This window comes from Opisthocomus hoazin, chromosome W, assembly GCF_030867145.1.
Source record: "Opisthocomus hoazin isolate bOpiHoa1 chromosome W, bOpiHoa1.hap1, whole genome shotgun sequence".
In the NCBI taxonomy this organism is placed as follows: Eukaryota; Metazoa; Chordata; class Aves; order Opisthocomiformes; family Opisthocomidae; genus Opisthocomus; species Opisthocomus hoazin.
The window spans coordinates 25,920,239-25,935,907 of record NC_134453.1 but is presented as its reverse complement, the minus strand read 5'-3'; the positions used below and the strand labels follow the sequence as shown (position 1 = coordinate 25,935,907).

Sequence of the window (15,669 nt, the reverse complement as noted above, 5' to 3'; positions counted from 1 at the left end):
ATCCTAGTTACTGGCAAGTGGCTGCATGGTCCTAGTTGCCAGCTGCTGGGTTAAACCACAACAGCTTTCACTTGAGTCAACAAGCCCTGGTTTCTAGCCCTTTGTTTTGACAAGTTGTGAAGTCACACTGCTTTAGCATGACTTCAAGTTGCAATCTCAGCTTTGGAGTAAGATTAGGGAGCTATGTGCAGGTGGAAGAGGTGAACATGCCATCTTCTCCACCAAGTTGGCAGTAGAAGGGTAAGACTTGGTCACCAGCTGGACTGAAAACTACTGCAGCACCAATTGGATCATGGCTGATGGTGGCTTATAGTACTAGAATAAGCCAGTAAGATTTTGGGGGTCACACTGAGCTATGACAAGCTAAATGCATACTTTTGTGGAGTTAGGCCATATAATGAGCTAGAGCCACCCATCTAGAATGAACAGGAGTCCACTCTGAGGGACTTAAAGCATTTGCTTGTCCTTAAAATGAGCTTCAGCATTAAGGGTCTTCAGTTGAGTTTCTGTAATATCTCTCTCATAACAGCAGAGGCATGTACTGCTAGTAAATATTTCTAAATGCATCTGACTAACAATACAGGATCATCTCTGTCACACAGTCTCAAGTGAACTCTGCGGGATAAGAAAGACATTGGCTACTCTAGTCAGTAATAGATACTATTACAGCCTTAAGACATTTGTACACTGATGACAGTTAAACAGATGTCGTGATGAAACCAGGACTAACCAAGTAAAAAAACAAATCACAAAAAAGCCACCAGAACACATCTATTACTAGGGCAAAGATTGCTCGCAAATAAATAACAAGACAGCTAAGATAGATTCTACTTACTGTGGGACTGCTCACATGAGGAGGTGTTGACATATCCCCAAACAAGTCCATCTGGTCAACTCCCTTGAAGCCAGAAATATTGAAAAAATAAGTATCTGTTACAGTTCTTGCAAGAGCAAGAATCAAGAATTACGCAGATCTATTGCAAACACATCCATAAATACTGCATTTCCAACACACTGTGGGACAGTCAATTATGAATTCCTTAATGGCATCAGCACAAAGCTATAAAATTTAACCTATCAGTTTCAGTTTGTCAGCTTGATCAGCAGGTAGTGCTTTGCTACCATTCTGCAATAAATGGACAACAATGTCAATGATAATTGGAATATCAAAGCTTGCCTTAACCAAGCAACTTAAAGGCCTGAAAAAGCAAGTAATTGAAAGAGGAGGTATGAAGGAGATCATTACTTAATACTAGTTCTGGAGACCCCTTTTACTCCCATTTCCAATGCAACTGGGCATCTGATGTTGCCTCCATAATGCTAGCAGAAAGTCAAAAATAGTTGCATTGCAGCAGCACACCTAGAATCATACAATCATTAAGGTTGGAAAAGACCTCTAAGATCATAAAGTCCAACCATCCACCCAACACCACCATGCCTACTAAACCATATCCCGAAGTGCCACATCTACACGTTTTTTAAACACCTCCAGGGATGGGGACTCAACCACCTCCCTGGGAAGCCTGTTCCAATGCCTGACCACTCTTTCAGTAAAGAAATTTTTCCCAATATCTAATCTAAATCTCCCCAGACACAACTTGAGGCCATTGCCTCTCATCCTATCGCTAGTTACCTGGCAGAAGAGACCAACACCTGCCTCACTACAACCTCCTTTCAGGTAGTTGTAGAGAGCAATGATGTCTCCCCTCAGCCTCCTCTTCTCCAGACTAAACAGCCCCAGCTCCCTCAGCCGATCCTCATAAGACTTGTGCTCTAGACCCCTCACCAGCCTCGTTGTCCTTCTCGGGACACTCTCCAGCAACTCAGTGTCCTTCTTGCAGTGAGGGGCCCAAACCTGAACACAGTACTCGAGGTGCAGTCTCACCAGGGCCGAGTACAGGGGCACGATCACCTCCCTACTCCTGCTGGCCACACTATTCCTGATACAAGCCAGGATGCTGTTGGCCTTCTTGGCCACCTGGGCACACTGCTGGCTCATGTTCAGCCGGCTGTCGACCAAGACCCCAAGGTCCTTTTCTGCTTGGCAACATTCCAGCCACTCTTCCCCAAGCCTGTAGTGTTGCATGGGGTTGTTGTGACCCAAGTGCAGGACCTAGCAATTAGCCTTGTTGAACCTTGTACAGTTGGCCTCGGCCCACTGATCCAGCCTGTCCAGGTCATTCTGCAGAGCCTTCCTACCCTCCAGCAGATTGACACTCCCACCCAGCTTGGTGTCATCTGCAAACTTCCTGAGGGAGCACTCAATCCCCTCATCCAGATCATTGATAAAGATGTTAAGACCGGACCCAAAACTGAGCCCTGGGGAACACCACTAATGACCAGCTGCCAGCTGGATTGAACTGCATTCACCACCACTCTCTGGGCTCAGCCATCCAGCCAGTTTTTGTATCCAGCAAAGAGTACTCCCATCCAAACCATGGGCAGCTAGTTTGGCCAGGAGGATGCTGTGGGGAAACAGTGTCAAAGGCCTTACTGAAGTCCTGGTAGACAACATCCACAGCCTTTCCCTCATCCACTAGGTGGGTGAGCTGGTCATAGAAGGAGATCAGGTTGGTCAAGCCTGCCTTTCATGAACCCATGCTGGCTGGGCCTGATCCCCTGGTTGTCCTTCACATGCCTGGTGAGAGCACTCAGGATGAATTGCTCCATAATCTTGCCCGTCACTGAGGTCAGGCTGACAGGCCTGTAGTTCATGGGATCCTCCTTCCAGCCCTTCTTGTAGATGGGTGTTACACTGCCAATCCTCCAGCGATCTGGGACCTCCCCTGTTAGCCAGGACTGCTGACAGATGATGAGAGTGGCACGGCCAGCTCCTCCACACTCTTGGCTGGATCCCATCTGGCCCCATAGACTTGTGAGTGTCCAGCTGGCATAGCAGGTCACTAACTGCTTCCTCCTGGATTATGGGAGGTTTGTTCCGCTCTCCATCCCTATCTTCCAGCACTGGGGGCTGACTACCCTGGGAATAACCAGTATGACTATTAAAGACCGAGGCAAAGAAGGCATTAAGTACCTCAGCCTTTTCTTCATCCTTGGTGACAATATACCCCCTCGCTTCCAGTAAGGGATGAAGACTCTCCTTGGCCCTCTTTTTATTGTTAATATATTTGTAAAAGCATTTTTTGTTGTCCCTTACAACAGTGGCCAGCCTGAGTTCTAGCTGGGCTTTTGCCTTTCTAATTTCCTCTCTGCACAACCTAACAAGATCCATGTTCTCTTCTTGAGTCTCCTGTCCCTTCTTCCAAAAGTGGAAAACCCTCCTTTTTTTCCTGAAGTCCCAGCAAGAGCTCCCTGTTCAGCCAGGCCAGTCGTCTTCCCTGCCAGTTTGTCTTGCGGCACATGGGGACAGCCTGCTCCTGTGCCTTTAGGACTTCTTCCTTTAAGAATGTCCAGCCTGCCTGGACCCCTTTTCCCTTCAGGACTCTCTCCTAAGGGACCCTCTCAACCAGTGTCCTGAACAGGCCAAAGTCTGCCCTCTGAAAGTCCATGGTGGTGGTTTTGCTGGCCCCCCTCTTAACTTCACCTCGAACCGAGAATTCTATTATTTCATGGTCGCTAAGCCCATGACAGCCTCCGACCACCACATCTCCCACCAGTCCTTCTCTGTTAGTAAACAGCAGGTCTAGCAAGGCACCTCCCCTGGTAGGCTCGCTTACCAGCTGCATCAGAACGTTATCTTCCACACACTCCAGGAACCTCCTAGACTGCTTCGTCTCCGCTATGTTGCACATGCAGTGCCACCCCACCGCCTCTCTTTCCTCGCCTGTACCTTCTAAAGAGTTTATAGCCATTCACTGCAGCACTCCAGTCATGAGAGTTATCCCACCATGTTTCTGTGATGGCGACCAAGTCATAGCTGTCCTGCTGTACAATGGCTTCCAGCTCCTCCTGTTTGTTGCCCATGCTGCACGCATTGGTGGAGATGCATTTGAGCTGGGCTATACATTTCACCCCCAACCCCGGCATGCCATGCCTGGGCTCATCCCTAGTGAGCTGGGCAATGTCCCCTTCCCCCTTCAAACCTAGTTTAAAGCCCTCTTGATGAGCCCTGCCAGCTCGTGGGCAAGAATCCTTTTTCCCCTTTGAGACAGCTGGACTCCATCTGTAGCCAGCAGGCCTGGTGCCGTGTAAACTTCCCCATGATCAAAAAAACCCCACCAAAATTCCACCAATGGCACCAGTCCCTGAGCCTCCTGTTAACCAGGTGAGTTTTCCTGCCCCTTTCAGTGCTCTTCCTTGCCACTGATGGGACTGAGGAAAACACCACCTGTGCCCCTCATCCTTCAACCAATCGCCCCAGTGCCCTGAAGTCCCTTTTGTTGGCCTTGGGACTTCTCTCCGTGATCTCATCACTGCCAACCTGCATTACCAACAGCGGGTAATAATCAGAGGGCCTCACCAGACCAGGGAGTTTCCTAGCAACATCCCTAACCCGGGCCACAGGGAGGCAGCAGACTTCCCTGTGGGATGGGTCTGTTTGGCATATCGGGCCCTCTGTTCCCCTCAGAAGGGAATCGCCTGTGACAACCACCCTTTTTTTCTTTTCTTAACCAGGGCAGTCATAATGCATGGGGCTGACTGACTCGCCCTAGGCAAGTCCCTGGATGCACCTTCACACATATCCTCATTTGCCGGGCCCTCTCATTCCAGAACCCTGTATCTGTTGCTTAAGGGCAACTGGGTAGGTGAGGGAGGCTGGGAGGCGATTCGCCTGCCACCCTGAGCAGAGACCTGTTCCCATTCCCCCCGTCTCTTAGGTCCCCTCATTCTGCTTGGTGGCAAGTGGGTAGGGTGATCCTGTGCTTCTTGTGGAGCTGCCTCCTGCTGCCTTGGCCTCAGGGATGACAGGGTGTGGCTCCAGCAATTTATCTCCCTCTCACACTCCCTGATACTCCTCAGACTCTCTGCTTCCTCTTTCAGCTCTGCCACCAGGCTGAGCATATCATTTACCTCGTCACACCAAACCCTGCTGTTGTCAGTGCCATCCTCCGGTACGAGTGCCAGGTTGAGGCACTCCCTGCAGCTGGAGACCTGGACAGCTGTATGTTTGTGTGGCACCTTTGTCTGGGTTGCCACACTCCTTCTGGTGATGGCTTTCATGCAAGTGGAAACCATGACTAGGTCTTCTCCTGGGAGGGCGAAATCCACTAGTCAAGGTACCCTTCAGAGCCAAGAGGACGACTGCACCCTGCCCGCACACCTTCCCTGCACGCCCTGCCTGCCCAAACTGTCGCGCTACACCCTGTTCGCTACACTCCTGTTCGCTCATGCTCCCTGAGGGCTGCTCGTGTATGTGAAGGAGGATTTGGCTGCCGTCACTCTTGTCCCCACCCTCGGTGAGTCAGAGCTGCATCAGTAAGTAATGAAGTGAGGCCGAGTTGGAACGACTTATCTCACTCAGTCTTACTTGCTTCTTCACTCTAAAGACAAGGCTTTTAGTACCTATACATCACATAGAATATCCAAAGCCGCCTGCTTTGGAGGTCTTACCAGATCTAGGAGGTGATCAAACTGCTGGTACAGCTACCAACCAATAGCCTCAAGTGATCCTGCATCTAGACAGAGCTTAGTGTCAAGTCTCGCAAGAGCCCAAAAACAAAGCCAAAGCTGAAACAAGCTTTATTTCTATGCATACTAAAGCAGTTTCTATAGTTTTACTTGCCTTTTTCTTATCTTCCTCTTCCTTCTTCTTCACATTATATATTAGCTGGAAGAGGTCCTTTAGATCACCAACTAGAGGCTCAGCCTGAAAAATAATATAGATTTTAGGCCACGTACTACTTCACAGCTTGCTTCAGTAGAAGTCCAGGAAGCAGCAAGCCAAACTTTCCTAAACGGTTGTTATGGGTTTGCATGGCAAGGTTTTGGTAGCAGCGGGGGGGCTATAGGGGTGGCTTCTGTGAGAAGCTGCGAGAAACTTCCCCCATGTTTGATAAAGCCAGAGCTAGCTGGCTCTAAGACGGACCTGCTGCTGCCCGAGGCCAAGCAAAACAGCAACGGTGGTAGCGCCTCTGTGATAATATATTTAAGAAGGGGAAGAAAAAAACTTGGGGGTGAAATGGCAGTGAGGAGAGAGGAGTGAGACTATGTGAGAGAAACAACTCTGCAGACACCAAGGTCAGTGAAGAAGGAGGGGGGGGGAGGAGGTGCCCGAAATGTCGGAGCAGAGAGCCTTCCCTTGCAACTTGTGCTGAAGACCATGGTGAGGCAGGTTGTCCCCCTGCAGTCCATGGAGGTCCACAGTGGAGCAGATATCCACCTGTAGCCCATGGAAGGGACCCCATGCCAGAGCAGGTGGATGCCTGAAGGAAGCTGTGACCCCCGTGGAGCTTCTGCCAGGACCTGCAGACCAGGAGCCCACTCTGCAGCAGGTTTGCTGGCAGGGCTTGTGACCCCATGGGGGACCCACACTGGAGCAGCCTGTTTCCTGAAGGACTACACCCCGTGGAGGGGACCCATGCTGGGGCAATTTGTGAAGAGCTGCAGCCCCTGGGAAGGACTCACATTGGAGAAGTTTGTGGAGAACTGTCTCCCGTGAGAGGAACCTTCACGCTGGAACAGGGGAAGAGAGTGAGGAGTCCTCCTCCTGAAGGACAAGGAGCGGCAGAGACAATGTGTGATGAACTGACTGACCATAACCCCCATTCCCTGTCCCCCTGTGCTGCTCGAGGGGAGGAGGTAGAGAAATGGGAGTGAAGTTGAGCCCAGGAAGAAGGGAGGGGTGGGAGGAAGGTGTTTTAAGATCTGGATTTATTTCTCACTATCCTCCTCTGATTTGATTGGTGATGAATTAAACTTCCTTTTCTCCACAAGTTCAGTCTGTTTTGCCCATGACAGTAATTGGTGAGTGATGTCTCCCTGTCCTTATCTTGACCCTTCTTCATCATATTTCCTCTCCCCTGTCCAGTTGAGGAGGGGGAGTGATAGAGTGGTTTTGGTGGGCACCTGGCATTTATCCAGGCCAAACCGAACAATGGTGCAACACTAAGGTTGAGATAACAGGAAAAAGCAAGAGTATAAATGACTATCTAGTCTCTGCATAAGCTCTGTTATGCAGAATCCAAGGGTAATGGGGCACAACCAGCTTAGAACTGTTAACTCCCCAGGGAAAGTGACTGTACTTGTGGAAAGCCTATGGTTTTGGTTTTTTTTTTGCTAGAAGCATGTAGCACAACATTTCATAAGTACACAGCAAGTCCTAATCATATTTCCTCAAAAGTGCAAAGGGTATCCAAGCCCTTTGGTAGTCTCATAAGGAAAGCAATTTACATCCCTCTGTTTTCTACCAACTCCAAGACTGAACCTGGAGAAAGCTTCTATAGCTAGTACTACATTTAAACACTCTGCAAGTGGTAAATCAGTGATGCAAGCGTATGGTAAGGTTATCATCACCTCAAATGTGTGGAGCAGACACCAGTTTTAAGTGATATCTGTATCAGGATAGAAATGTAGTGTCAATTAGAAAGGCACTGCATTCCCTGCACACCCATTAACAAGAAAGTTTTGAGTAGTTGCCAAGATAGTGGCAGGTTCAGCTACACTGATTTGGATCTTTTGCTTGAGGCACATAACAGCTGTGTCAGTATCTAAGAGTAGGACAAGTCCTCATGTTCAGGCACTACCTTAGCTCAAGCAGATAATCTGTTGAACAGATCTCACTGTTTACATGTGAGCATCATCCTCTCCTAATCAAGGGTTTCAGACGTGCAACTGCAGGAAGAGCCATTTCAAGAGTTATCACCTTTGACAAACAATACAGCTGCAGCAGTCTAGAGCTGCGGAAGTCCTTACTTATCAGCTAGACCAGTTTGTGTTAAAAACAACTAGCAGCAAGTCAAGAGCTTTCTACAGTTTGGCTAAGCTTATAGGCTGGCAAGTAGCACCCCATGGTGAAAAGCTCAGAGAGCAGACTCCACTCCAGAGCACACACAGAAGGCTTTTGTACTTGACCTACAATTCCAGTGAAGCCAGTACAACACAAGACTGATAAAGTAATAAAACAGGCTTAGGAGAGCATGTTACAGCTATTACTAAAGTAATAACATGCTCCAACAAGGAATCCTTCAGTCTCACATGTAGTTGATCTGAAGCTGCCAACAGTTCTCCAGGAGGGCAGGCAGGGATGAGTATGAGGAAATTACTAACTTTGAAGCCTTGGCTCTATAATAGTCATTTTAATGACTTGAAAAGACATTATAATGACAAGCTAATAAATGATAAATATTCAACTTCAGTTCATGCCATTTAGGAAACTGCATAATACTCAGCAGTAATTCCAAGTACTTGTTTTCAGTACTGCTTATGCACAACTTCTCTTCATAGAGACAGACCCTGCATATGGTTTTCCCCCCCATACAGATATCCTGTAACAGAAAGATCAGAATCCCTCCCAGAAGTAACTCAAGGAGAACCAGACCTGCCATTCATTGACCCCAGAAACTCTGTTGCACAAGACAAAGCATTATGAGAACTAGACTAGTGTGGTTCTAACTTCTTTCCTGCTAATTGCAAATGAAGCTCTGGATATCTGACTCAAGAATTAGCATTCTCACTGACAGCAACAGGCTACTGTACAGGAAAGCCCATGATAATGGCTCCATTCATCTCACTAATGACTTTCATGGTGCACGGACATGTTAAGCAAGATCAATCATAGTAAGCAAGGCTACTTGAGTGTTTTTATCCTGGACTACAGAGAAGCGGAACAAGATAAAAAATCCAGTTGTGATACAGTCAATTCCCACTGCCCTTCTCTAGGGGAAGAGGCAATCTATCTGTGCTGATGTTCCCCTACACCTCATAGGGCTACCACCCACTACACTGTTATCAGATATTAAGTGTTTACACAATAGCATTACTCACAGCAAGTGAAAAAGGGCCTCTGATCCATACCTGTTGTGCTGTTTTTATTGCAATAAATTGGTGCTGGCCTTCTCCTCCACAAATATAGCCAAAGGCACGATTGTCTGTTACATCCCGAGCAATAAAGGAGACTTTGTTTACTGGATGCTCATGCTCTATGACCTAAAATGAGAGGGAGGGGGATATTAGTTTAAACTGCAGGAGACATAATAGCTGCTCTTCTCTATAGTTAGAATTAAGATTGTTAGAAGGTTCCAGTTCAAGACTCAGGTTTATCAGGCTTTGACTAACCAGAATAGGATGTAGCTATCTTTCTGGCAGGAGGCTTCAGCTTTACAACCCATTCCACAAGCCGATTGTTACATGCAGAAGGGGGGCAGCATAATGCTATTAATTAATCTAGTTCAGATTGGCCTAACTTCCAAGTGCCTCACTTGCTTTAAGAATCACGTTAAGAGAATGAGTCATATCTTACCCCGGTTTTCTCATCTATTATCTTGATACCAGCAAGGGAGATGTTCACCCAGATCTTCTGTTTGTGTTGACCTTGGGAGCGGGCTGCCACTGCCATTCCCTGAAGAGGATGAATATCAAAGTATTGATGAGACTTCTGTTAGACTGAGCTTTAACTTGTTTCCTTACATTTCTCATGAGCCCACGGCTGTGACTGTACTAATGCTAATCTAGGTATTCCTATGCAACTGTACAATTAGAGCAGCATTCTTCTTGCAAAATATGCCTGACTAGGTTAGAAATGATACCTCAGAACTAGATTGTGTTTTCTCTGTAAATGTTTAGGAACTTTAAAGCTTCCCATCTTAGTTCACAAAACTGCTGCAGTAGCAGCATCTTTACCAGCTTTCATGGCCCAACTGAAGCTATGTGAGGGTTCTGCTCTCCAGAATTAATCATCTTTGTTGCCGCAGGGTCTCATTTATTGTTTGGCTTATCTATATCTCTTGGTGTCACCATTGCCATAGGATGTCAACTTGTGCTTTGAGTTCTTATGTCAAATTGCACAAAGTTCCCCCCCCTACCCAAAACCCAAGCTCACTATTTGTGACCAAGTTCATGCTATTAGCATCCATACTGAATGCCAACAGGAGACCCAAAGGAGTATTCCCAAGCCATTAGAGAAACACTGTCCTTTGAGCAAGGGGTTACAGCTTTAGAAGTAATGTCCATCTAGGATGGTGCTGTTATTACTATGTTACCATTAAGCTGTATTTTAAGTTATGCCAAAGTGACCATTTGATCAGCTTTCTGAAGGCTACCCAGATGTTCCTTACATGTCAGCTCAAACTTTTACCTTCAGCTTCATCATTGAATCCTGACTCATTTTGTCACCTCTTGTCTCTGGGACATCATCAATGCCAATGAGTTTAGCTTTGTATCTTACACCATCACCTTTGAATCTGGACAAGAGAGATTCATCTGTCTTTTCTGGCCCTGGAGATAGAGAAAGGCTTGTGGGTTTTTTTGTTTGTTTGTTTTTTGAAGAGAAATGTCTATGTTGTGGCTTTGAAAACTTTTTTTAATATATAAAAAAATACATCATGTTAGTACATATTAAAACTGTCCCTTCAGTGCAACTGAATAACAGCCTTAGTCCTTCCAGTAGTGCATGCACTGCAAGACAGTTACTCCTTAAAGGTTACAGTGTTCTTACAGAATCTGGCCTCAGTTCAAAGAGCAGAGCCTAATGCTTAATATTTGGGGACTTCAAGAACAATTGTTTGCCACATAAGAGACTAAAATATTTATAGGCAACAGCCAAGTAGATATAAGTGCTAAGCAACAACACCAAGCAAAGTGGTACTTCCCATGGCCATACAGGATGTTCAATAAGCCTTTCAGATGTTAGCCTCTAGTTCTGGTGTAGTCAGATCTCTTCCTGGCATGCAAGAATCACCTAGTAGTCCCTGTGCTAAAACTTTCATCAGCACCATCATTTCTACAAGTCCTGGTACCCCCATCCCTGTAATCACTTGATATTTTAGCTATATTTGCCATTTCCACTGTTCCCACTACTTCTCAGAACTGCTTGGTTTTCTCCTCTGCATGCTCAACATACTCAGAGTGTATGCCTAGGTATGTACCTCTGTTTGAGGTAGTTACATTTACATGACCTAATCTATAAAGAAAATATATTATCTTATCTACAAGAGTTCTCATGAAATTATTTTTCTAGCTTCTCTGGACTACAGTATGTCACTCCCTCTAGAGGAAGGGAAGGAAGTTAATTCAGGTTCAGACTGACAGCTACTGGGATGGTCCTGGGTCTGGTCACCTCCTCAGCAGGCTTTAATTTCTCCAGGCTTTTGGTGACTTGTCAGGCTCAGAAAAGGAGTCATTTAGCAAGTGGAACCGAGAGCTTCAGAGCTTAAAGCTAGAAAAAGCCCTTTCAAACTAAAAGCTAACCTTCTGGCTATATTTATTTTACTAGCTTATTTATTCATTCTTCCAGTCAGCTTAAAACCTCAGAATTATTTCAACTACAGTGGGAGAGAGATCTTAGTTTTAGGCAAGTGCAAAAGATCAAGGAGACTGACTAGAGGAAGTGTTCAAGAGGTAAGTATTCCTTACCTTTCTTTTTTTCCTTCTTTGAAGGTTGTGCTTTCAGTGAAGCCTGTTGCTCAGGCTGGATGTTGGTAGTAGTAGTTTCAGTAGACATGATGAGATGGTGATCAGCTATGCTTGCTGTAGCTTTTAAAAGTCCAGATAACAATCAGTAGGCAGGCATAATATTTTACCTTGAAGAATAAGTATTCTCATTAAACCTTAGTCCATTTTTTTCTGCTGAACACTGAAGTCCACTAATGCCTGAAGACATGCTCTCCAGGAGCTGAGCTTTAGGACATTCTGCCCAGTTCCACGCCGGAAAGAAGAAACATCAACCTCAAGGCAGAGTCCTCCCCATCAGTGATCCTGCTTCCCCAGTTTAGTTGGCAGAGCTACACCCAGCTCTGGTGTTATACAGCCACAGTAAGTACCTGACTGAAGTAAAGTTAAGGGGCAATAACAAATAAATAACCTAGGAAGGAGCAAATATACACAAGGAAGACCTCACTTTACAGTCCCAAAGTGGTAGAACTCCAGATGGACAGTTGTCATCTTTATGCTCTAGTCATCACTCCATTACTGCCATCTGCCTCCATCCCATGGACGCCAGACCACTTATCTCCATAGACCCAGACAGCCACAAAACCCCAAGGTGGGGGAAGATGGTGTGGTAGGTTGACCTTGGCTGGATGCCAGATGCCCACTCTATCACTCCCCTCCTCAGCTGGACAGGGGAGAGAAAAATACAATGAAAGGCTTGTGGGTCAAGATAAGGACAGGGCAATTACTCGCCAATTATCGTCATGGGCAAAACAGACTCAACTCAGGGTAATTAATTTAATTTATTACTAAATCAGAATAAGATAATAAGAAAATAAAACCAAATCTTAAAACACCTTCCCCTACCCCTTCTTTCTTCTCAGGCTCAACTTCACTCCCAATTTTCTCTACCTCCTCCTCCCTCAAGCAGCACAGGGGGATGGGGAATGGGGGGTTGCGGTCAGTTCATCATATGTTGTCTCTGCCACTCCTTCCTCCTCACACTCTTCCCCTGCTCCAGCTCTCTCTCACGGGAGACAGTTCTCCATGAACTTCTCCAACATGAGTTCTTCCCACAGGTTACAGTTTTTCATGAACTGCTCCAGCATGGGCCATTTTCCACAGTGTACAGTCCTTCAGGAATAGACTGCTCCAGTGTGTGCCCCCCCCCCCCCCCCCCCCGAGTCCACATGTCCTGCCAGGAGCCTGCTCCGGCATGGGCTTCCAACAAGGTCACAGCCTTCTTCAGGCACATCCACCTGCTCTGGTGTGGGGTCCTCCACGGGCTGCAGGTGGACATTTGCTCCACCATTAACCTCCATGGACTGCAGGGGGACAGCCTGCCTCACCATGGCCTTCACCACAAGCTGCAGGGGAAACTCTGCTCTGGTGCCTGGAGCATCTCCTCCCCCTCCTTCTTCACTGACCTTGGTGTCTGCAGAGTTATTTCTCACATATTCTCACTCCTCTCTCCCAGCTGATGTTGTGCAGTAGTTTTTTTTCCCCACCTCCTTCTTAAAAATGTTATCACAGAGGTGCTACCACATCGCTGATTGGCTCAGCCTTGGTCAGCAGTGGGTCCATCTTGGAGCTGACTGGCACTGGCTTTATTGGACATGGGGGAAGCTTCTAGCAGCTTCTCACAGAAGCCACACCTGTAGCATGCCACCGCCCTGCCCCTTGGCACAGAAAGAATTCCCCACACCAAAATCAAAATAACATCATCACAACACCAACAAAAGTGGACAACTTACACACAATCCATCCCTCATCCCTTCACCACAATTACAGCAACTGAAATTCCCCACAATCATTCTGCTCTTCCCTCTCTAGCTATGTTCCATCCATGTTTTGCCTGTTACCTCTCCCAATTACTATCCTTATCTTGAATTCCTCATGCCCCACATTGGGCACCAAAAAGGGTTGTGGTGGGTTGACCCTGTCTGGATGCCAGGTGCCCACCAAGCCACTCTATCACTCCCCCTTCTCAACTGAACAGGGGGAGAAAAATTACAATGAAAGGCTCATGGGTCAAGATAAGGACATGGAGATCACCAAGCAATTTTACTGTCACAGGCAAAACAGACTTGACGAAATTGATTTTGATCGGCAATAAATCAAATCAGAGAAGGATAATAGGAAATAAAACCAAGTCCTAAAAACACCTTCCCCCCCACCCCTCCCTTCTTCCTGGGCTCAACTTCACTCCCAATTTCTCTACCCCTCTATCCAGCAGTACAGGAGGACAGGGAATGGGATACTGTGGAGAAGCTCAGACTTGTGTGCAAGACGGGGGTATTTACAAGGGTTCAGCCATTCTCAGTGTCAACAATTCAGTTTGAGAATGTTAATGACAGCTTTCTGACCAGTTTACAGGACCAACTCTCCTATTTAAGGTCTGGCACAGCTCATCTCACCTGGTGAGAGCTCACAGTACATGACAGTTATTTATCATACCTTTGGAGAACTCAGTATCTTTGAGAATCATATCTCTGGAGCAAGAGAATTAGCTGCTAAACTAAGAATGCAAGGATAGATAAAGGCTTCCTTAACACAAGTTCATATTTTAAATAACTACTTCTTGACATCTTATTTAAGCCACTAGACTAGCACAAAATCCCCTCAGGCTTTACTTCAAAATTTCACTGGGGCAGGGAGCACCATTATGTAGCTTGATCTAGCAGTAATCTAGTCTGCTCGGGGTACAAGAGAGTCTCAGTCACAACTAAATTTGGATTCTATGCTTTAGATCCAAGTTAAAGCTGTGCTACAGTGCAAGGTATTTGTCACACAAGTTTGTCTTAAATGAAAGTGCTGGTGCGGTCTCCATGCAAGTAACTAAAGAACTTCACTTTAAAAAAACTGTTTGCAGTTCTTGCTCACACTTGGAGGCTTCCTTTTGCAGTACTCAGTCCCTTTGTCTTCCCTCAGTCAGACTGCAGGTGTAAGGCAACAAGAGACTAGAACTGTTCTATTACACTTGAATTCCGAGTACATCTGAAAAGAGACAGCCAGCAGTGTTGCAGGATTAGAGATGTATGTGCTTTCACGCAGGGACAATCATGCCTTCAGTTATACTGGCATAGTGAAGAGCAAGGTCATTCCCACAGCAACTACATCAGCAGACTGTTAAGTGATGTCTTTTGAATCTTCTCCATGTAGATAAACCCATTGCTATCACCACAGCTTAATTACTTGCTATGCAATTGTATGGCCCATTTTAACTACTATGCTAAATGCACTATTTCAAAAGTCTTAGACCACAGATTTCTGGATGTTACTACTCTAGGAGAAGTGCCCCAAACTCTCACCTGTACCAGTAGATACACACCACATTATGCTCACCCACTTTTCAATTTACTCCAGAAAGAGCTTGTTGAGAGGCCATTAGTAGCATCTCCCTCCTTTCCTACAGGGACTATTCTGTTAAGAGCAAGTACTGATCACTCCTTAGGAAAAGACCATTTCAGGCCCTCAACATGTAGGCCTTGAAGTATGAGCTGTTACCCACTATCTGAAGTCAGGCAATTCTCCATTCAAGCATTGTACTTCGTTTCCACACACCTACCCTGGGAAAGTCAGCCTTAAACTTCAAGCATACTATGCTCTTGGCATCTTCTCTGAACTCCTTACAAGGAGAGCTGTTGGAAGTGACAAGACATCCTTGCAATACCAGTTTCTTAGCAAGAACTGAAGCACGCGCCCAATAGTTTTGTTGAGCAACATTTCGTTTCCCTTAGGAGATGCTTTCACAATTATGCCTTATTTGAGCAAGGGGTGGCAACACAGTAGCTACCCTTAATGATTAGATTATGTCCTGTGCACAGAGGATTGAGAATCTTTGTTATGGCTGTAGTCTGTCACAGGATTTAAAGAATGGACAATAATCTTCATCCAATAGACAGGCAAAGATAATTGCTTTAATGTTGATGAAAGGCTGCCTGAGAAGACATTAGGGACACTGAAAAAACTCAGAGGCAAGACAGATAAACTAAACACCTGCTCAGCACTCTAATACTTAGCCCTTTTCACAGCCCATGCTCCTCCTTTGTCCCTTGATACTGCAAGTACATGATTCATCTTAAAGAGTTATGGCATGTAAATATTAACCTCAAATTAGAATCTGAGAAGGCAGGAGAGGACAAGAGAAGCTTTCACTGCCAAGTGCAACATAGTCTGTTAGGA

General features: G+C 46.1%; 1 protein-coding gene across 1 annotated transcript in view; it reads right to left on the bottom strand.

The window, feature by feature from the left end:
• The window catches only part of LOC142365569 (disabled homolog 2-like), a 38,594-nt gene that overhangs the window by 7,150 nt on the left and 15,775 nt on the right, over positions 1-15,669 (bottom strand). Inside the window, exons 2-9 of the mRNA XM_075446451.1 lie at positions 11,470-11,589; positions 10,193-10,332; positions 9,359-9,457; positions 8,914-9,045; positions 5,684-5,767; positions 5,419-5,441; position 5,353; positions 836-898 (exon numbers count right to left, since the gene is read on the bottom strand). Coding sequence (XP_075302566.1) covers positions 836-898; position 5,353; positions 5,419-5,441; positions 5,684-5,767; positions 8,914-9,045; positions 9,359-9,457; positions 10,193-10,332; positions 11,470-11,589 — 662 coding nt within the window. The remainder of the gene's footprint in view (positions 1-835; positions 899-5,352; positions 5,354-5,418; positions 5,442-5,683; positions 5,768-8,913; positions 9,046-9,358; positions 9,458-10,192; positions 10,333-11,469; positions 11,590-15,669) is intronic.